Consider the following 21,842-nt stretch of genomic DNA (forward strand, 5'->3'; position numbering starts at 1 on the left):
ACCAAATGACAAAAACAGAGAAAAAGGGGGCAGTAAAAACCAAGCCACAGGCACGCAGTTTATCAGTCGGGGGATGTGAATGACTCCCATTTGTATGTTTGAGGAAACTGATGACAAGGTAGACAATTCTACCAGAGAACCAAAATCAGAAATTAAATAGAAATCCTAGAACTGAAAAATACAATGATTGAAACCAGGACTCCCGTAGAGGGATGTAACAGAGCAGGAGAGAAGACGAACGAACTGGGAATCCAGAGAAAAGGCTGAGAAACACAAAACAACCCAAAGAATGTACAGGCCATGGGAAAAAGGTCAGACGTCCATGTGAATGGTGCCCCAGGAGGAAAGAGTGGAAATAGGGCAGGTGTGCAGAGATACCAGCTGACGAATTTCTAAAACTAGCGGATATTAAGCCACAGATTCAAGACCCTCTGCAAATCCCAAGTAGAATAAATGCAGAGAAAAATCACACCTGGGCACATTATAATAAAACTAACGGAAAACAAAGGTCTTTTTTCTTTTTTTTTTCTACACAAATGTTGACTGAGGCTGGGAGCAGTGGCTCGTGCTGGTGACGTCAGCACCGCGGGAGGCTGAGGCAGGAGGATCACTGAAGGCCAAGAAGGTGAGACCAGCCTGAGCAAGATATCGAGGGCTTGTCTCTTTAAAATTGTTCCTAAATAAAAGAATCTTGATTTACTGTTCTATCAAAGTAACAGAAGCCAGAAGACAATGGAATGACATTGTTAAAATGCTAAAATATCTGCCAAACCGAGAGTTTTATACCCAGTGAAAATAGCTTTCAAATATGATCTCTGAACAACTCCTCACAAAAAAGGAACTAGGTCTCCTCAGACAAATGCCTGGCCCATGGTGGAGAACAAATCTGTAACAGAGAAGAGAAAGTGTCTCCTCACAGTGGAAACACTACTAACATCTACAGCAAAAACGACAGTCAGAAAATCACTATTTTTCAGCCACAATGGTAATAACAGTATAGTTGATAAAAACAGTAGGTGAGTGTTTGACAGGGAACAGCACACTCACCTGGTCTCACAGTGTCACCCTACAAATTACTTATTCCTTATAGTAACTTCACCATGGCAGGACCTGGCAGATAACACCTTCCCCCTGTGATCAAAGGTTTGTCACAAACAGTGGAACTATTAGCATCAGGTGGCTCCTGATAGGACACTACAGTGCTGAGAGGGAGAACCTCCCCATCAGGTGTCCCACTAGGAATGTATAAAATCAATCTAATCATGAAGGAACATCAAACAAACCAACTGGCCCAAACTCCTCAAAAATGCCAGTCCTGGCTCAGCGCCTGTGGCTCAACTGGCTAGGGCACCAGCCATATACACCTGAGCTGGCGGGTTCGAATCCAGCCCGGGCCCACCAAACAACAATGACGGCTGCAACCAAAAAATAGCCAGGCGTTGTGGCGGGCACCTGTTGTCCCAGCTCCTTGGGAGGCGGAGGCAGGAGACTTGCTTGAGCCCAGGAGTTGGAGGTTGCTGTGAGCCCAGGGGGACAGCTTGAGGCTCTGTCTCAAAAAAAAAAAGAAACAAAGAAAAATGCCAGTCCTGCGGGACAGAGAAAGTCTAAGGGGCGAGTAAACGCAACTCAGGGCCTCAGGAGTCCAGGGCCAGCGGAAATAACTAGAGACATTATGGGACAAGTGGGGAAGTGTGGGCTGTGGGTGAGAAGATCTTCTTATGTCTGAGGGGAATGTCCTGGCCTTTGGAAAGACTTAGGTCAAACAAACAGGATTTCTGTAATTCCCCCTCCCTTAGAGGATTAGAGGAAGGAAGACACGCGGGGGCGTGTGTGCACACAGAGGTGAAAGCACGCAGATGCATCCTGCAGACAGGGCAAGACGTTCACAGCGGGTCCATCTGCTATTCAAGTTTCAAACTGTGTCAAAATTAAAAGTTACAAACGTTTTAAAATGAGCGCATTAGCAAAGAAAGTGAAATAAAGGTGTTTTAGATCCGTCAGGCACCAAAAGTGCGCTAGTAGCAGACACATGCTGAAGGACGTGGGTGCGGATGTGGCGGCAGGGTGCGGTCTCGGCTAGAGACAGAACTCAGGAGGCGTGAGGAGCCCTGGGAAGGGGACACGGTGGCGAATCTGAAGGAACACAGAAGCGACATCTCATGGGGTCTGAGAACATGAAACACTTGCACAGAAGCTAGGAGGAAAATGAACACAATGTGAGTTCCCAAGGTCCTCAGTGTCTGAGCAGCGGTAAGAACGCTCACTGACGGTGATCCCTCCAAGGTCGGGGTGCACGTCATGACCTCTGGGTGACCACTGAAGTGACAGGGTGTATAACCAACAACCAATCAAGGCAGGAGGAGAGGGAAAGAGGAAAATACTGGTGAAAAGTAGGCAAGAGGCTGGACAGTGTAATCCCAGCACGCTGGGAGGCCAAGGTGGGAGGATCCCTTGAGCCCAGGAGTTTGAGGTTGCTGAAGGCTATGATGACACCATGGCACTCTAGCCTGGGGGACAGAGTAAGACTGTCTCAAAAAAAAAAAAAGGTAGGCAAGAAAGGAGAAAAAGGAGGAACCAATGTGGCAAACAGATAAACAGATGATAGATTTAAACCTAAATATCTAATAGTTACATTAAATGGAAATGGACTCCATATGCCTATTAAAAGTCAAACATTGTGAGCTGCAAAAAACCATCCCACCTGTTTAGAAGAGACCCATCTTAAATGTAAGGAAGCAGAAAAGGCTGAAGTAGAACAAGAAAGAAAAGAAGAGGCCGTGCAGAAAACACTAGTGCAGAGGAGGTAGGGTCCAGCAAGAACAGGCACCAGAGAGAGAAAGAGACTTCATAAAGCTGCAGGGTCAGCTTGGCAGGCATCATCCAGGGCCACTCCAACTAGCGGCTCTGAAACCTAACTGTACAGGCACCCCTCGTCTCCCAGCAAGGCCCAGGTTTATTAAATCACAGCCCCAGGCGCTTCCAATGCTTGATGACACAAGCATCCCTTGAGAGTCAGTGGCCCTGGCCCTCCCAGCCAGCTGTCAGGGAGGCACTCAGTAGCCTTTACACTTCCAAAGGTGGCTGGGTAGAAAATGGACTGAGCCTGAGGGCCTCCAGGGGCAGGCTACACACCAGGGGAAGGCCACCTGGCTCCTGCAAGGGCAGTGGAGCCGAGGCTGACTGCCCTCTGCAGCCCTTAGCACTGACCGCTGGGCAGCGCAGCCCCCAAGGCAAGCTGGGCATTTCCTAATCAGTAGCATGTGGAACCCTGGAGCCCTGTTGGGCAAGTACTGAGAAATGTGTGTCAAAGCCAAGGGTGCAGACATGTCCTGGGAAAAAGAGGCTCTGGACTTCAGCAGAACCTTAGGGTAGGTAGAGAAGAGAGGTCATTGTCCCCACCCCACCTCCAGACTTGGGAAAGTGTGGGGGATGGGGTGGGTGGGGGCACGGCTGTTCTTTCCCATCTTTCCAAGCACAGAGACCCAGGCCCTACTCAGTCCTGGAACCTTCCATCCTGCACACAGAGCCTGGGCCCTTGCTAGTAACTTGAAGGCTGTGCTGGACGTGTGTCCCTGCAACAGCCATGAAGGCGGACCAGAGCAGGACTGAACACAGGCAGAGAGCCCGGGACTTGACTCTAGGTCTGAGCCCAGCAGCCGCTGCCCAGCTGCACCACCTGGGCTGGAGGCAAACACCCGAGCCCCGGTTTCCTCAGCCTTCCTGGCTGCCACTCACCCGTCCACTGGTCTCGCCCTTCCACCAGCCCTGGTCCCCGCCGACACGGCTGTAGATCCTCACCACGTCGCCTTCCCGCAGTGAGAGCTCCCGCATGTCCCGGGCAGCAAAGTTGTACCTGGCCACAGCTGTGCCGATGACCCGAGGTGTAAACACTGTTAGGGGAAATGGGCAGCGTCACATGTGGCAGGAGGAGCCCAGGCAGGGCAGGACAGGCCCTGGGCTGAGCTGGGTCTCTTCCCTGATGCCCACAGAGATAATCTGGAGGGTCACACTGGCCTCCACTCCCAGGGCCCTGGCCCCTCTGTGGGTGTGGGTATGTGGCATATCCAAGGCCTCACAGAGCTTGCCCTTAGCGATGACAGCAGGTGCCCATGCTTTGGCTATGACAGCTCCTGTGGTTCCAAACTGCATGGGAAACCTGGCCAGACAGCTGGGGAACCAGGAGTCTTGATGGATAGGGGACAATGGCCATGACTGAGGGGGACACACACGGCTGCTGGGGGGTGGGGAGGGCATTGACTCTGGCAGCGTAAAGCCATGCGGTCAGGGCTGACCAAACCCCTCCTTCCTGTACCCGAGCCCAGCACAGCTCCCCCCACGGCCACCCGCTATCTTCTGCTACCAGAGGCAAAGCACAGGTGAGCAAGGAGGGACGACAGCTGACAAGGCTGGGGAAGTGGCCGTCGGGGTGGGCACATCCACAGGGGATCGGCAGGGAAAAGAGCAGGGACAAGCCTGATGTGTCCCCAGGTGCAGCAGAGCCTCTGCCCAGCCCCCGCTTCCCTGTGACCCCTTGGCAGGCTGCGGGCAGCTGTGGCCACATCAGGCAGGGCTGTGGGGCCTCCTAGGGCAGCCGCTGCAGGCCCGCCCCCCCCACACACCCTGAGCAGCAGCGGTACCTGACCAGAAGGGAGCGGAGGGGCCCTGGGAAGCAAAGCTGAGGCCCTGAGGACTGAGAAAAGAAAAGTTGTAGGAAGCACAGGAAGCTGCAAAGAGGTGAGAGAGAAAGTGAGACAGGCGGGGCGTCCGCACAGCACAGGCAAGCGACGGGCACACGGGGACCCTGCCGAGGGACTGGGGCGGGGGCGGGGGGCGGGGGGGGGGGTGCAATACAGCCTGCGGCCACACCCGAGCTGCCCTCGAGCCACCCTGCACCTGCTCCTAGACAGTTCAAGTACACCCAGCACGTGGCCCGTGTCCCTGCCTGCACACTGCAGTGCTCACTGGCCTGCTTGAACCTCCCCTGTCCTGCTCTGCCCAAGTAGGACCTATGGCCCTGCAGGCTGCAGGATGAGGTAGGGATGACGCAGTGGAGGCCACATGCTCTGGGCCTGCCCCTGGTGTGGACCTTGGGGTCCCATTTGCAGTTAGACTGTCTCTTGCAGTGGAGGCCGGGGTCTGAGTAACAGGAGGGTCTGTGGATCGGGCACCTGCCCCAAGCTCTCCCACCAGTGCCAATGCCAAGTGCAGGGGTCTCCGCCTGGGCCTCCCCTGACTCATCTGTGGGCAAAGGGAGCCCACGCCCGGAGCAGCAGCTCAGGGCAGGAGCTCAGAATCCCCATCTTCCATGGGACAGCACCGTGATGGGCAGGGGTGGCCTGGGCCATGCCCCTGGGGTGGGGCTCCAGACTTGGGTCCGTGAGGTGGGTGAAGGCACAACAGGCACCCCCAGGGAGTGGTGTGTGGCCCACCCCTGGTTACCTGGGGACCGGCTGGAGGCCCTGGAGGCAGTGCGCTCCCGGGACTTGTAGGGGTACTTGAGGGTGGTGTCCAGCTGCTTGAAGCTCTCCTTGAGTGAGTGGCACTGGTAATACTCCACTAGGTCCTGCAGGGTGGGCACACTCGCTGACCACCACACCTCCAGGTGGTCCTCCCGGACCTGGCCTCCCTCGCCCACCTCTCAGGTTCACATGGGGGAGACTCGTCTCCTTGACTGCCCAGGACTCGCCCCACTGCCATGCCCAGTGAAGACCTCTGATCTAGCAGCCCCTCTCCTGAGTACTTTTAAAGAAAATAATCAGCAAAAACCGCCAAGAATGACCCACACGGACGCTGACCACAACATCCTCATGCTGGAGAAACGCTGGAAACACCCTTGTGTCTAACACCAGGGACAGGACATCTGAGTGACAGAAGGCAGCGCTGCCATTAGCCAGGGGAGGAGGGGTCCACTGGGGGGGGGGGGCCTTGGAGGGCGCCGGTTTCTGGCTCTCGAGGGAAGGTAGCATGTGACAGGGGCCTACTGATGCTGGCCAGGGCCAGGCACCCCCCCTACTGTCCACCCACTGGGCACAGGCATGAGCAGTCAGAAGCCCCGACTCAGGAGTTACAACCCAGCCCCATTGTCCCCTGGGCCTCGCCCAGGCGGCAGAGCCAGTGGCCCGACAGTCACGCACCAAGAGGCTGTCGAATTTCTTGGCTTCTGTGATGTGGATCCAGTTGTCCTTCTCCACGACCTTGATGTGCTTCACTTCGTCATTGAACCTGGGCAGAGGCAAGGCCCTAGCAGTCACCAGGAGACCATGTCCAGGCTTATTCTGCATTCACTAGAGCAGAGACCCCTGTCTGCCCTCTGCTGTCCCAGGCTCAGCTCTCCATTCTGCGCCAACATGGCCTGGGAGGCTCTGCTCACCCCCTGTAGCACTGAGAATCCCACCCAGGATGCCAGGAGCCAGCCCGACTTCACCTCCTGACTTGCTCCCATGCAATCACTGTGGCCAGGGCCTCCAGGCTGCTCCTCACATGCCCAACACAGCATGTCACATGCCGAGCACAGCTGGGTTTGAACCTGGACCCGGCCAAACTGTAGCTGGCGCCCAACTCCTGCTGTCCTCAGGACCCCCATGACTGCCCCAGGTCTCAGTTCAAATGTTACCTCAATGGAGAGCCTCCACACCCCTCCCCCAAACACCACACACACACACACACACACACACACACCCACACACACTCCCCATATACCTGCCAGCTGACACCAATGCCAGACAAGGTATCACAAGAAAAAACTACAGACAAATATCCCCATCAGACTGTGTGTGCAGAGAGCCTCAGCCAGTTACTGACAAACCAGATCTCCCCTCCCTCTCTCGCTGGCCCCTCCCTCCCTCTTACTGTCCATCCCCTCTCCCTGTCCCTCTGTCCTCTCTCTCTACACACACACACAGGGCAGGCCAGCACACCGCCTGCACCTGTGCACACTTGGACAGCATAGCCTGCCACACACTGGCTACAAACCCGCACAGCGTGTCACTATGCTGAATCCTGGAGGCAGCTGCCACACAGTGGTGAAGGGTCTGTGTATCTAAACACGTCTAAACAGAGCAGAACACAGGTGTGGGAGAGAGGCCAGGCACCTGCGGGGGGCACTTACTATGAACAGGGCTGGTGGGACTGCCAATTGCCCTGGTGGGTCAGAGAGGGGGTGGCAGGTGCACGTGAGGCCTGGGACGTCACTGTCCACTATGGCCTACTGTATAGACACTGCACGCTGAGGCTTTACTAAATTTACAAAAAAAAAAGCGTTTCTTCAATAATTAACTTCAGCTTTCTGTAACTATTTTACTTTATAAACTCAATTTTTTCAACTTTTTGACTCTTGTAATAACATGTAGCTCAAAACAACAACTGTATAGCTGTGCAAAAATGGTTTCTTTAATATCTTATTCTTCAAGTTTTTTTTTTTTTTTTAAGAGACAGAATCTAACTTTGTCACCCTCAGTAGAATGCTGTGTCGTCACAGCTCACAGCAACCTCTAGCTCTTGGGCTTAGGGGATTCTCTTGCCTCAGGCTCCCGAGTAGCTGGAACTACAGGCGCCCGCCACAACGCCCAGTTATTTTTTGTTGCAGTTTGGCCGGGGCCGGGTTCAAACCTGCCACTCTCAGTATATGGGGCCGGCGCCCTACCCACTGAGACGCAGGGGCCACCCACTTTTTTCTGTTTTTAATTTATTACTTTTAAAACTTTTTTATTTATATACTAAGACATAAATACACTCTAGGCCCACACAGGGCGGGGACGCGGGCTTTACCTACACATGGTGTCCCGCTGGTAAGTGTCAAGGGCAGTGAGCGACACATGAGCTGTCACCTCCTGGAGGGCCTCCTTCAGGCTTTTACAGTTAACTTCTTTTTTTTAAATAAGCACAGGAGTATTTTAAAATAACAATAAAAAGTATAATATACTAAACACAGAACTCAGTAACACAAGTCCTTTATTGTTTATTATATAGCATAGTGGCCCCTGGGTCACGGGTGCATTCCTGAGAATGTCTTTCTGTGAGATGTGTATGTAACTCAGACCCCTGATAAACAGCACAGATATGGGGGCAACAACAATACTACTACAACGGCCCCGTGTAAGAACAGCGAGACGGTGTGGTGCTGTAGTTGTGATAACTCTTCCATGCCAAATGGTCAGTACAGAAGCTACTTGCTCTTTCTTCTAATTCCAAGGCCATTAGGACCATTATGCTTATTTTGATCTTCCAACCCATAAACAGTAAGTAACCTTCCCACTTCAATACTCTGGACTATGCTGCCTGCAGTAACTGCCCCTGTCCCCAAGCCCTGCCTCCCGCGAGCTCCCTTCCCCTCCTTTCTCCTTTCTAGCTGCCCAGGGTCCCTGCAGCCCTAGGCTCTCCCAGGTGTGCCAGGGCCCGGCATTTCCACCGCCATCACCCCTTCTTTTCACCTCAAGTTCACCTGGACCTGCCGTGAAATTTTGCTTTGGTCATCAGGGTAAAATCAGCCTCACAGAAGTGAAAGAGGAAGTTATGATGACAGTGGGGCTGTGCATAAGTGACTGTATGAGCAAGGGCACTCGCACTGGGTTAGACACTGAGACCACAAACCACTTAGGCCACGCGGTATTTTCATGTGCATGGTAGAAACTAGTCCCCGATTATTAGCGTAATTATTTAATCATAGACTGTCACCGTGGGGAGCCTTGGGAGCCGATTTATAAGGAGGGAACGTGTGGATCAGGGCTGTAGGTAGCTGGGGACAGCCTGTATTACGTGCTGCATGTAACAGTGTGTCCCAGCTTCCATACCACCCAGCAGAGGTCTGTCCACACCAGCACTGCCACCAATGTGTGACAAGTATGTTGTACTGTGACGTTATGAGCACTAGGAACTCTTTAGTGCCACAATAACCTGACAGGACCACCTTTGTATGTGCAGTCTTTGGCTGCCTAAAACAGTTAAGCAGCACATGGCTGTTTATATCCACACAAACCAGACACATACAACTTCATACCATACCTACGTGGGACTTTCCAGGAATGCAAGTTGGTTTGACACCCAAAAATCAGCTGACGTAAAAACAGTCTCTAAATAAATGATGGCCCAGCTGTCCAGGGTCCTCCACCGTGAGGCCTTTGTAGCGAACCCACTTTGTTTCTCTCTGGATATAACATGAGCAGCAAGTGAGTGTACCCCACGATGCTCCCCCTGACCTAGGCCCATCTGAGCCACCTTTGCGTGCCCTGCAGACCAGGCACACAGAAGAGCTCTGGGAACTCCTATCAGGTAGGTGACGTCCCTGCCATTTCACCGCTTGTGCTGGCTCCAGCCTGGGCCACAGACCCCTGCCAGACCCCAAGCCCCACTCTCCTCCTAGGGACCAGTGAGGCCTTCATGGTGGGAGGCCCCACACCATGCCGCACCAGGCACCCTAAGGTGTCCCTGCCATCCTGGAAAGTATGGTGACTTCTACAGAGAGCTAATCCTTCCTACAAGGCCACCTGGGTTGTGTGTAGTTGACATCCAGTGGACATATGTCACTTTCACTTTGTCACTGCTCTTTGTACTGTGGAGCACCCGTGTTGGTTTTAGGTCTGAGTACTTGCACAGCCTCTTGGGAAGGTGACAGACCCTGGCAGTGTTTGGCAGCTGGGCCAGAGAGGAAAATGGTGGTGAAGACTCAGGGGCCTCATCCTCGGCTTGGGTGCCCTAGACCCCTGTTCCCCCCACCCTCACGCCAGGGGTGAGGCCCTGGATGCCGGGGGTGGGAGGCCCTCTGCCCCCTCCACAGTCATTTGGAATGTGTATGCTAGAGGGCAGACCGTGAATCCCGGGATGCTGGGGGCAGCCACAGTTTGGGCCCCCACCCAGGTACAGATGCAGAGGAAGCTGGTGCCCACAGAAAAGGAGAAGTGAAAGCTGAGATGATGAGAGATGGGACGGGGCTGTGTGCTCAGGACCTGGGGGCTCTGCCGAGCCCTACAGAAGATCCCCCCTCTGCTCACATGCAGGCTGATCCACTGCAGCCCTTGGTGACTTAGACACCTGCCCAGCAGGCTGGAGGAGGCCCATCCCTGAACACAAATCACCCTGCTTGGGGCTCTCAACCCTGAGAGGTCACAGCGGACAGACTCCACTATTTGCTGGCCTATATCACTCTTGTCCATGGGTGCCCTTTAGTGAGGGTGACAAATAAACGGTCTAAGTCTGTCCCTTGAAGAGTCTGCTCACAACAGACAGCTCCCAGGGAGGAGGGCACCGGGCAGCGGTGGCCACAGGAGGTGTTCTCCTCGGGCCCCAGTTGCCAAGGAAGCAGTGGGATGTCCTGTTCCTGAGAACCTCCTCTCATAGCATCCCACCCAAGCCCGCACCCGAGCATATCTGCTGCTTGTGACCTCCGGGTGGCTTTGGTTGGGGGAGGCCGCCGAGGATGACTGGAGCCAGCCGGGCTCAGGCTCCCTCCCGCGCATGCATGGAGACCCACTGGTATCCAGCCCCCTTTCATTTCACAAGTGTTCTGGATTGGGCAGTACATGACAGGGTCACCCAACCCAACAAGCTGAGGACGTGGAGGGGACAGGGGTTCCATGGTCCAGAACCGTGTCACATGAGGGTCTTTTCGCGCCCAGGGCCACCACCTACTTGATGCTGATAGCAAAGCGCTCAGCCTCAGCAGGCCGCTCCCGGATCAGGTAGGTGCCACTGACGTGGGACTTGAGCAGGTTGTCCGTCTGCTGCCTCTCCATGCTGCCAGCAAACCTGGGGGAGAAGGGAGGCTGTGCTCACCGCCAGGCACCACGCCAGGGGTTCTGCCTTCCCGACCTGTGCCACCTTCACAGGTGGGGGGCACAGGGTGGGCGGTATCCAGGGGCTCACAAAGATCCCTTGGGGGTGGGAAGAGAGACGGGCAGCCACAGATGTCGGCCAGTCCCCAGCTGCTTTCTGCACTACAGACACACGGGCCTGCAAGAGGAGGTCAGTGTAACGCAGAGCCAGCAGATCATATTTCTTTTCTAAAATATGTTTTTCACTATGTGAACAGCAGTAATGACATAACTGCTTGTGTGGGGCATTTGGGTAACATGCTGGAGACCACCAATACCTTCACCAACTGAATTTCAAACAGATTTTGAAACAAGCTCTGCTGCTGTCTCTGCCACAGCAAAGCCCTGCTTGAGATGCACGGCAAATGCCCCATTACCACACAGCCCCCTGCCAGGATGAAATGGGACTGCTGGGACACTGGGCACCTGGGAGACTCTATATGCAAAAACTGAAGCTGTTCGCTTTTCCTCCCGAGGACTGCAAAGGTGGGGCAGGCGCCAGCTGGACCCCAGGGCATCTCACAGAGCAGCGGAGGCCTGCGCTGTCCCTGAAGGTTTTCCAGACACCATGCACTGGGCACAGGGATCCTGGGTAGCTTCAGGGGTGAACCCCAAACCACAGATCTCAAGGGCAGTACTCTGGGGCAGACCCTACCAAATACAGAAGGGCCACGTGTGGCTGCTGTGGACTGAGACGAGAGGGGGCTGGGGACTTTGTGTGTCTGCCTAGTCCAGTCCTCTTTCCAGTTGCCCCATGACACAGCAGGGACAGAGTGAATAAAAACCAGCCAGGCTGCTGTGCACCTGTGGCTCGTTTCTACGTGTACGTTCATGCACCTTACTCATCCCACGAGCCTCCCCGTTTTCCCCAAGCAACTATTAGGTCAGGAGGGGATTACACATTTGACCTTAAATATACTGCTTTCATATATTTAAATAATGAAGCTCAATTAAGACTGCATTAAGAAGTGTCTCATTCTCCAAATATTTAAACACATTCAACTATTTTAGAGAAGCGACAAGAGAAGTCAGTCCCCAGGATCCTGGCCAATGACAAGGAGGGAGGTCCTCCTTGGAGGCAGTTTGGGAGCTGGGCTGTGTTCCCACAACAAAGGGTCACCAGACACCCACGTCTGCACCCCTTGGTCCACTCACCAGGGGTACGCTGTGTAGTCAATCTCCCGGGATGGCAGCCGGCTGATGGGTGGCTAGTGGCAGAGCACAAGGTGTTAGCATCTCCCCAGGGCCACGCGCAAAGCAGGCCCAGGTAAGGCTGAGCATCTATGATAACCCTAAGCCCAGCACTGGCTACACTGGGTGGGGACCCTCTATGCCCTTGGCACCCTGACTATGAGGTCCCCTAGGGCAGCGGCCTGGCCTGCCTTGTCTGAGTAAATGCTCAGATGTGATTGAATGATGCCTAATTGGCCATCACCCAGGGAGAGGAAGGGAGGGCTGCCGGGAACTCCAGCAGGTGGACACAAGCACACCCCAGGGCAGAGCAGAGTGGTGTGGGACGGTGTGCCACACTCAGCCCAGCAGGCACTGTTGCATCTGCGAGCTGGTGCCTCCTGGGCCAGAGCCCCCACCCCCGCCTCCCTGGACCACAGGCTGGGCAGGACCTCAGAGACCATCTCTCCTCTCCCTACCCCATTCACATGCCAGTGGGGACACAGAGGGACTTGCCCAAGACTCCCCCACAGGTTGGTGGCACAAGCCCTGCCCTTTGTCTGTCCAAGGTGCCTATGTGCTGAGCTCCTCCCACGGCAGAGGCAGCCTGGTGGTGTCAGGAAGCCCCCCCCGCACCTTCTCTTTAGTTGTCTTGTTGGAGTGGGGGGTTGGGGGCGGATGATCCAATTTATTCAAGGCTGACTGCTTGCTGCCTTTCCTAACAGAGCCAGAGATTTGCCCTGCACCCCTCCAAGGGGAGAAATACCATGTTGCCCTTTTCCTAACTATTCAGCTTTGAATTCCAGCATTGGGAGCTCTCCCGGCTCAGGCTGTCTCATGGTCCCTGAAGTCTGGAGAAGGGCAGCCAGTCCTCAGCTTACTGCAGCTGCTGCAGAGACTCTCATTTGGGCATTTTTAAAACCACAAAGAAACAGACTCCCATCCCAAACCCCACCTATCTTCTCTCTGGGCCCCCCAGCCTGAACTCAGCAAGGACGTCTAAGCAAGATAAGCCTGTCCTAGGGAGGGGGCAGCTCCTGGGACCCTCAGCATCTCGGCCACCAGCCTCCTGGAAGCTTCCATGGGAAAGAACTTACCCTTCCATCTACAGGACAGGGCTTCACAGATGAGCTGGGAAAATACCCTGATTTCCTGGCTTGCACCAGCCGACCCTGGAGAAGAGAGACATCAGGAAAAGCAGGTTAGGGCTGGATGCAGGCACGTGGGGCCCTCTGACATGGACCCAGCTTTCACCGATCCCGTTCTCAACAGGGGCATTCCAGCCCAGGACACTGCTCTGGGCAGGGAGGAAAGGGGTGTTCCCCCTTACAGATGAGAACACAGGACCAAGCACATGGGCAAAACATCTCTGCGAGGCTCCCAAGAAACTGACAGCCCTGCTCACACCTGGGGTGAGACGGGGCAGGACGGAGACTTTGTACTGCTCAGCCTCCCTTCTGCACTATCTGAATCTCCAGTTATGGTCTGGTGTGATGAACTCGTTACTATCTACTGATAATGACCAGGAAGAACAGCCATGACAGCAATAACCCTAACAGGTCACTCCTCAACATTCAGCTCTGACGTTAGTTCTCCCAGAGAGGGCCCGGCTGGCTAAGTGCCCCTAAGCCCCAAGGGCACCATGCTGACCAGGGGGTTCTCGGGGCTCCTTGGGCCCTAGGGCTTGGCAGAGGTGCCCAGACAGGCAGGTGCTAGAGGGCAGGGCCAACACCCACAAGGGCTCTGCTTTCGTGGCCTTGTAAGCAGAACACTGAACTCTCGGCTCAGACCTGTGAACAGCACCATGTAGGTGACATCTGTGCCCATATCTGTCTCCCCCCCAGACAGGGCCCCTGGGGAGGCACTGATAGGGCCTGTTCGCCCCAAGATCACACAAAGGCTGCTGGCTCACACAGAGACAGAAGTGGGGAGAAGGGTGGGTGTGATGAGGACCATGGCACACAGCCGAGGCAGGAAGGACAAGACAGGAAGGTCTTGGTGCCACAAGAGCGGCCTCTCCCATGGAGGGACACTGCACTCCCTACCACATAAAAGCAAGTACCCCAGGGGCTCACCCCAAATCCACGCCATAGTGCAGAGCAGGGACAGGCAGGGCCTCATCAACCAGCCCTCTTCTCTCCACCCGAGTGCTGCTCACCCCCAACCTGCCTCTGCCTCAGACGCACAGGACTCCACACCTCTGCCCTGGGAGACCCACCTCCCACCACTGAGACTCAGGGTCTCCTCTCAGCAGCTCAATCACGTCGCCTGTCTGGAAGGTCAGCACAGGCTTTCCAGGAGGAGCTGGGTTGCCATGGTAATTCTGCACGGCCACCATCTTGGGACCTGTGGGGACAGGGCGAGAGGTGAGCTCGTTCAGTGAGTTGACGGCCAGCAGCCCACCCATCACCAAACTTGGTGGCCTCCCTCCACTTTCCAGTCTGGGGGAGCTCTGTGGTGAGAGACTCCCCGCCCCTGCCAAACACACCCAAGCCCATGTCACCAGCCCCAAATTCTCCCCATAAGATGCCTGTGTCTTCTTGACAAATATAAGTAAATTATTTATGCAATAAACAGATTTGGTGTGTCACTGTGGTCAGAGCAGCGTATTTGCCGAGGGCCCCTCATGCGTGGTCTTCCAAACACCTTCTCCACCTTGGGCCGGCCCATTTGGAGCAGGGGACAGGGTGTCGCTTGAGTTGGATGAGCTGACTAATAGGAAGGCCAGTGACTTGCCAAAAGCCACAGTTGACCAGAGGCCACTCAGGGCTTGCGATGGGGGTCCTGGTTGAGCCCCCAAAGAATCTGCAGGCGCTGTCAGATGGGCTGCTCTGCCCCCACCCTGCCCGGGGCTCCCCGGCCTGACTCCCACCAGCAGTAGCAGTAGCAGGTTTCCATCTTTCCTGGCAGGGTCAGATTTTATTCAGCACTGCCTGGACTGCCCTGCAGTTCTCACAGACCATGACACTCTCCATCCTCAGAACCTAAAAGCCTTATTCCCATCAACCAAACGAAGCAAAGGTGGGGAAGGAGATAGAGAGACGGCAGCTGCATGCCCTGCCCTGCCTTGGGGTCCCGGGCTGCAGCCGTGCCCCTCGCTGGGTCCTGCTGCTGGGCCCCGTCCCCACAGCCCTGCACAGCTGAAGGGAAAGACTCTCAGGGAGGCAGTGCAGAGGTGGTAGGGGCAGTACGGAGCCAGGAGCGGAGGACACTGAGCAAAGCTGATGGTGCCAGGCCCAGGCCCGGCTCCCAGGGTTACCACTGACATGGATGACAGCAGAGGGCCAAAGTGTAGCAGACTCACCTGGTCCTGCTCCAGAGGCGTCCTGGGAACAAGGACAGAGCAGAGTGATGAGGGACGGCCGCCCGCAACCTCTGGCCCCAGCCTCAGCCCTCCCTGCCCCCCCCCCCAGGTAGACAGGGGAGGGGGACCCTGCCTCCCTGTGTGGCACACCTCAATGCACTGCCCCTCCTAGGACACGTGGCCTCTCTGCCCCCTGGGAAGCCTGCCCTGAGCACCTCTGAGCCTGGGGCTTGTGGTCTCCATCTGGGACACTCCTCACCAGGCCCAGATAAGCACTGTGGCCTCCCTTGCTCCACAAAGGCACCTCTGCACCCCACCCAGGCAAGTGCCCCTTAAATACTGGTTAATTTGGACCCCAGAGCTGAGGGAGACACAAAGTCCCTAGGAGTGAATGCAGTGTCGTCAGCTAAACAGGGGCTCAGAGGCACATGGGGGATGGGGGCAGGTGGGCTGGCACATGTCTAGAGCTGCACCCACAGTCATGAGCAGCCACCAGCTGGATGGGGTGGGCAGGTGGGCCAGGAAGACACTGCCAGGGTCCCAGAACATCCACAAAGGGAAACAGAGGCCTCCCATGACCCACAGGGGCTCATCAAGATGGTGTGAGTGGTGAGAGCCAGAACGATTGGCTCTTTCTGGCTCTGGCACGTGGCTGTGGGGGTTGGAGGCAGGACAGAAGGAGTGGGGACAGTCGGGAGGACTTACCAGGTCTGCCGGAGAACCTGAAAAGGAAGCAAGTCCAGCGTGAGAAGGGGAGGCCAACACCAACCCCACGGTACTCGCTGGCCAATAGGAGAGTCTGGGCCCAACCTGACAGTGAATGAGCCCAGCATCGAGGTGGTAGGTTTTGGACATGGACTGCAGATACTCGGGTCTGAATTCATGGCTGTGAAAGTCTGTTAATTACTTTTGACAGTAAATTCTGAGCTCTGGATTTAAAGGTCCACTAGAGAGCTCAAATGGGGAGGCAGACCCGAGGTGTCCAATGTGGTGCCTGCCAGGGCCAGCTGTCTGGGTGGCAGCAGCGGCCTCATCACAGGTGGTGCCTGGGGCTCACAGGGTAGATGTCCACAATCGATTAGTGATGCCTGCTGGCGCAGGTGATGGCGCTGTGTGATACACATGCTACCCATCTGCCATCCTTGCCTTAGACACACAGACATACCCTCACATTCAAGGACACGGGGCACCTCTGCTTGTCAGATGGAAGACAAACGTTCCAAAGATTCTTTCCACCAGCCATCAGCCAAGCTGGGCTGCCACCCTACTGCCAGACAAAGCAAGAACAATGGCCAGCTCACCTGGCAGATGTGGCCTGACACCACCTAACACTCACAGGTCAAGCTGCTCGGTGCTGATATACACATCCAGTGGACCCTGGCACAGTGGCTGTAAGCTCAGGGTAGGCTGCACAGCAGGGGCACCCAGAAATCATGAGGGCTTCCCCTGGGGGAGGGTCTCAGGAAAGGCTGGCATTTCCCTGGGACACCCTGGCCCGGATGGGCAGCAAAGAGATAAACCAACCCTGGCACAGGCCAGAGAAGGTGGCTTTACACCCAAAGTATGCAGCATCTTAAGCTGCCCCGATGGAAACCTACAACACTGATGTGACTGCTGGTGGTCTCTGGAGGTTCTAAGCGGGCACTCACAGCTGGTCTGCTTACTGGAGACCCTGTGAAGGGTCTTATTAAGAATAACCAATTGCCTTTTGATCTGTTGCATTAGAACCACTTTAACAGTGGTTTAATAACCTCAAACAGTGAGTGACTTAGAAAGTAAATATCTTGTTTGTAGTTTGTTTTTTTGCCAAAGTATATAAACCATGCAATGGTGCAAACATACACGTTAAGGCAGAGGGAGAAAACCGGAATCAAGGAAATACACAAATTTTAACTGAGCAATATTTATGACTACCAAACACAAGAGAGGTAGCCCTGGACATACTACAGTCATACTCTGAAGGCTACAAACCCAGCCATTCAATCGTTTGTGTAGACCCAAGGTTAGTGGTCTGCGATCTTCAGGCCACATCTGCCAGCTTTTATAAATAAAGTTTTATTGGGACACAGCCACACCCACTTGTTTACACAGTGCCTACAGCTGCTTTCACACTGCAACGCCCTCTCAGCAGGTGACAGAGGACCCTGTTGTTTGAAAAAGGGAAGGAAACCTGTGATGAGAGGATTCAAAAGGAAAAGCTGCATAGTTCTTAGTGTGGATGTGCTGAGAGAAGAGGGGTGGGCTTTGGTTTAAAGGAGCTGGACACCAGAACCAGCAGGGCTCCTGGGGCTTAGGTGGCCCCTTGGTTGGTGATACTGAATGGGGACTGAGGTTACTGCAACCCAGGTGTCCTCCTGGATGCTCGGTGCTACGGGGGAGTGAGCCTGCCTTCATTGGCAGTGCCTGGGCTGGGGCTGCTGGGGCCACCACTCTCACGGCCTATGGCAGCTGAGAAGCCCTTCACTCTGGCAGGCTCTGCACAAGTCAGTAAGCAGGGAAAGAAATACAATGCTCAACCCATAATTCTCCCTCTGCTTTACCAGTTTAGTGAGTCAGTTTTTACTCCTTCCAGGAGGCACATGAGACAAGGCCCAGAGGCTCAAGCTGCGGGTATAGGGGCTCGGGTATGTGGAGGCCCCTCCACTGGGGGTGCCTAGACAAATAGCTGGTGGAGCCTCAGTTTCTGGGGCTGCTGACAGGGGTGACATCTGAAGCCCCTCACAACTGTCCCAGGATTTGGGCTGCTGTCCAGCTGTTCTGAGCTAGGCATCCCCCTGTGAGGCTGCAAACAAGATGCTTCTTCCAGCTCAGCCCTTCCTTCCCTGAGCCTCTGGCATGCAGAGAGAATCCAGGAGTGACTGGTGTTTCTCTGTAATCAGAGTTCCCCGCACCTGCTGAGAATCCCCTGTGGCCACATGGGTGAGAAGATTCTAGCAGCTGACTCCCAGAATGGGATGGGGGTGCAGGAAAAAGAAAGGGAAGTGCCCAGGCGCCAGCTGCAGGGAGCGCTTCGTAACAGACCCCACCCTGCTGCGCCCCCTGGTACCTGTGCGACCTGGGCCAGGTGTCTTTCCTTCTCTCGAGCCTGCTTTCCTCATCTGGTCCCCGCCCGTGGGAGGACATGTGCGAGGGGGGTGGTAAAGGGCAGATGAGTGTAGGCAGGACCCTCAGCTCAGATGTGACCTAAGGACCAGCCCACGGGGTGCATGTCCTGTGAGCAGGCATGGCGGGGACACAGGGAGGTACTCACTGATCTTGCAGGGAGGCGTCACCTCCAGGCACTCCTTGTGCGCCCCGACGCCACACTTGGTGCACAGGTAACCCTGGTAGAAGGTGCCCCTGCGCAGGGGGAGGGCAGTGAGGGCAAGGCTGGGTCCTGCTCCTCCGCCAAGGTCAGGGCCCCTGTCCCCACCTCCAGGCTCACTGGCCTATCTGCCCTCCCCTCTGACGTCCTCTAGGCGGGCTCCTTGCTGCACATGGTGTCCCTGGACACCCAGCAACGATTGCCTCCTGGTTAAATCTGAACCTCCCCGGGCCTTGCTGGGCTGACTCCGGGGGGCACCCACAGCCTCCTGGGGCTTTGCACGAGGCCCAGGGTGGGGGCAGAGAGAGGAGGATGTGGGGCAGCTATAGTGCTGAGCTCCTCTGGGCCTTGGGTATAAGGGCGAGGTGCTACAGGAGGGCCCCACCTGAGGAACATTTTGCAGGCTTTGCAGTTGGTGGTCCTATCAAACGTGTACATCTGGAAGCTGTGGTGGTTGGCGTTGGCTTTGTCTGGCTTGATGTTTGACCTGGAGGGGAAATGGGAGCAGGAGCTGCATTTAGGTTCCCTGAGCCCACAGTCTTGGTGACAGCCTCCCTACCCCTGCCAGGAGCTAGTTAGGCTCAGAACTGTGCCGTGACCTGGACTCTGAGCCCGGCTCTGCCCTGACACCCAGGCAGACTTGGGGCCTGGACTCCCTGCAGGTAGGAGGGTCAGAGCGGAAGCCACATGAGCACAGGAGAACCTTCCAGGGGAGGAATGGTCTCTGTCTTGAGAAGGGCTGGGGGGTGGGCAGGTGCAGGCATCGGTCAGAACCCAGCAACTATATCTCAGGGTTTATTCCCTTCGTTGCACACAAGCTTGAAATCTCAAATGCTGAACAAATACTGGGCTTGAGTTCCTGGTAGGCTCCCAGGTACTCAGGGAAGTGACCCCTAGGTCTGCAGCTCACTCTGACACAGACTCGCTGTAACACAGCTCCACCCAGGCCACACGGGATCATACAATCAGTCTGCAAGATGCAGACAGAGGCTTGGGGCGCAGGGGGTGGGGTGTTCACCACGAAATTCTCTCAACTTCCATGGATACCTGATACTTTTCACAGTATAATGTTGGGGAGAAAGAAACCAGGGGGCTGAGAAAGAGATGCCCCAGGCCTGCCCAGGCAGCCTGAGAGCAGACCAGCTGGCTGTCATAACCCCATGTGCTAGCCCTGACCCACCTGTGTCCTTAAGATCCCATTTGGTCCTCCTCACGGCAGCACAACATGGGCCCCCTTCACACCCTACTTCCACCAGGAGGAAAGGCAGGGAGGGGAGCCCACCTCAGCTGCTGTGCTCTCCAGGACGGATGTGTCCAGGGAACCCACCCGCCAACCTTCTCTGGTTCGCATGTTGGACAGTGTCCTAGCTCTCATGGAAAACCAGTTCTGTGGCTTTCCAAAACAGGTATTGCACTACCAGCCTGAAGACCTGAAGATCAGGCTCACAGGAGTCCCCTGGCATGCCGCCCCAAAGGCTGGTCACTGCTCTGCTGGTCACATGTGCAGGGCTCAGCCTCCAGGGCAGCCATTCTATCAGGGGACAGGACCTGCCTGGGCCAGGTGATCATAAGGCAGCTCGGAGGGCAGCAGGTGGGCTGGAGTCTCAGGGCTAACTGTCTCTGTCTCTGGCATCCTGACTCTGCCTCCCACCAGCCCTACCCCAGAGGGTCATAAGACTAACTCGACCTGTGCTCCTTGAGGGTAGGGCAGGGCACTGCCACCTGGAACTCACATGGCCATCTCAAACTGTTCCATCCACTTCCTCTTCATGTCCTCCGTCTTGCAGAAAAACTGGAAGCCCTGCTTTCCTTGGAGGTGGATTAGGTAGAAGCCATAGGACCACTGTAGGGGAACAGGGAACGCGCTGGCACCTGGCACGGCTTGTGCACACGTCACTCTTCCCTGTGCTGTACGTGCACATGGATGGTGCACAGGCACATGCGCACACGCACAGGGGCCTTGCCTGTGGAAAACACATGTTCTCATGTGCACGCTTAGTGTGGCTGTGCACTCACACCCTCTCACGTGTGTGTGTATGTGCACTGTGCTTTCACCCACACACGCATGCTAGTGTGCTCTTGTGTGCAGGTGTTAGTGTGCCCGCACCTGTGACCACGTCTGAGCCTGCACGCTGCTCTCGTGCACGTGTACAGGCGCACATGGCTGCACACACTGTTCCTGCATGTGCTGGTGTTCTGATGTGTGCCAAGCCTGTGTCCCACGCGCTCACATGTACACATGCACACAAGTGCAGGTATTTGCCCTCCTGCCAACGTCTGTGTCAAGGATGCTCTGCTGTGCGCACGTGTAGGTGGGGGCATGTCCCCGGGGAGCAGTGCTCCAGAGCTCACCAGGGCCCTGCCACAGCCCTGCTCACCACTGGTACTAAGTGTGACACTAACAACACTCACTCTTTTGAAGTAAAGCCACAGAACAGGAAGGCAGGGTGGCCTTGGCCCGCAGCTGCCCGCCCCTCTCCTGGGGAAAGGCTCTCAGGGCCAGGAAGAGTTTGGGAAGCCGAGCACACTGGCTCGAGCAGACAGAGTGGGGAGGGAGAGGATGGAAAGAATACAGAAAAGCAAAGGGCTGATGGGGGCTGGACAGCTTTGCCCCTTGACCTCCGGTGACTGGAGGTGATGGGGATTTTGCTTCGCACTTTCTGTACTGAGCAAATTTTTCATCATTATAAAATTTTACACATCATTTCATAAGAAGCTGAGGAGAATGACCTAGACCCACCATTTTAAAGAAGAAAAAAAGAAAGAAACCAAGGGGAAGATAAAGGGGGAGATAACAGCGAGTCTGGCCACTGTAGGCCCTCCGCCCCCCACGCTGGGCAGCAGGTGAGTGGACGGAGGCAGGACAGCCGGGCATGGTGCTTACCATTTTCCCGTGAGACTGGGAGGCATGAGGAGGGAGGAAAGGGGAGACAGGTCAGTGAAAGGCCTGGCCCCACATGTGCTAGGCAGCCCGGGACTCTGTCCTCTGTCATATGGGGCACCCGGGAAAAGGATTTTCCTCCTACAGTAGCAGTTCCAGAGGCTTGGACCCAGGAGGCTGCGTCCTCAGGTACTGGTTCTTGGGCCCCTGTTGTTTTGGACATCAGGAACCCCTACAACTTCACCAGGTCCTGCATGCTCTGGAGGCCAGGCCTGGAGTTCTAGCACTTGGGCTCCTGGCTCCACACCCAGCCCAGGACCACCCACAGGAGCTGCCCAAGGGCCAGCTACAGAAGCCACAGCTGAAGAAAGATGCAAC

The 21,842-nt window shown here is 55.6% G+C and overlaps 1 protein-coding gene across 17 annotated transcripts in view; it reads right to left on the reverse strand.

Moving 5' to 3' along the window:
- VAV2 (vav guanine nucleotide exchange factor 2) overlaps window positions 1-21,842 on the reverse strand; it is a 272,198-nt gene that overhangs the window by 86,762 nt on the left and 163,594 nt on the right. For 11 of the 17 annotated variants that reach the window (XR_008373766.1, XR_008373768.1, XM_053558480.1 and 8 more), the window contains 13 exons: window positions 21,468-21,482; window positions 20,317-20,426; window positions 18,969-19,070; window positions 18,530-18,618; window positions 15,985-16,001; window positions 15,280-15,301; window positions 14,194-14,321; window positions 13,073-13,147; window positions 11,961-12,013; window positions 10,624-10,740; window positions 6,135-6,222; window positions 5,440-5,563; window positions 3,736-3,890 (listed from right to left, as the gene is read on the reverse strand). Coding sequence is in view for 15 of the 17 variants with exons in the window: in XM_053558480.1 (XP_053414455.1) it covers window positions 3,736-3,890; window positions 5,440-5,563; window positions 6,135-6,222; window positions 10,624-10,740; window positions 11,961-12,013; window positions 13,073-13,147; window positions 14,194-14,321; window positions 15,280-15,301; window positions 15,985-16,001; window positions 18,530-18,618; window positions 18,969-19,070; window positions 20,317-20,426; window positions 21,468-21,482 (1,095 nt within the window). In the remaining 2 variants the exon portion in view is untranslated. Of the gene's footprint in view, window positions 1-3,735; window positions 3,891-5,439; window positions 5,564-6,134; window positions 6,223-6,699; window positions 6,771-10,623; window positions 10,741-11,960; window positions 12,014-13,072; window positions 13,148-14,193; window positions 14,322-15,279; window positions 15,302-15,984; window positions 16,002-18,529; window positions 18,619-18,968; window positions 19,071-20,316; window positions 20,427-21,467; window positions 21,483-21,842 lie in introns of those variants that run through there. The other 6 variants (XM_053558490.1, XM_053558460.1, XM_053558626.1 and 3 more) reach the window with 4 other exon arrangements.

The sequence above is a fragment of the Nycticebus coucang genome, chromosome 2, assembly GCF_027406575.1.
Source record: "Nycticebus coucang isolate mNycCou1 chromosome 2, mNycCou1.pri, whole genome shotgun sequence".
Taxonomy (NCBI): Eukaryota; Metazoa; Chordata; class Mammalia; order Primates; family Lorisidae; genus Nycticebus; species Nycticebus coucang.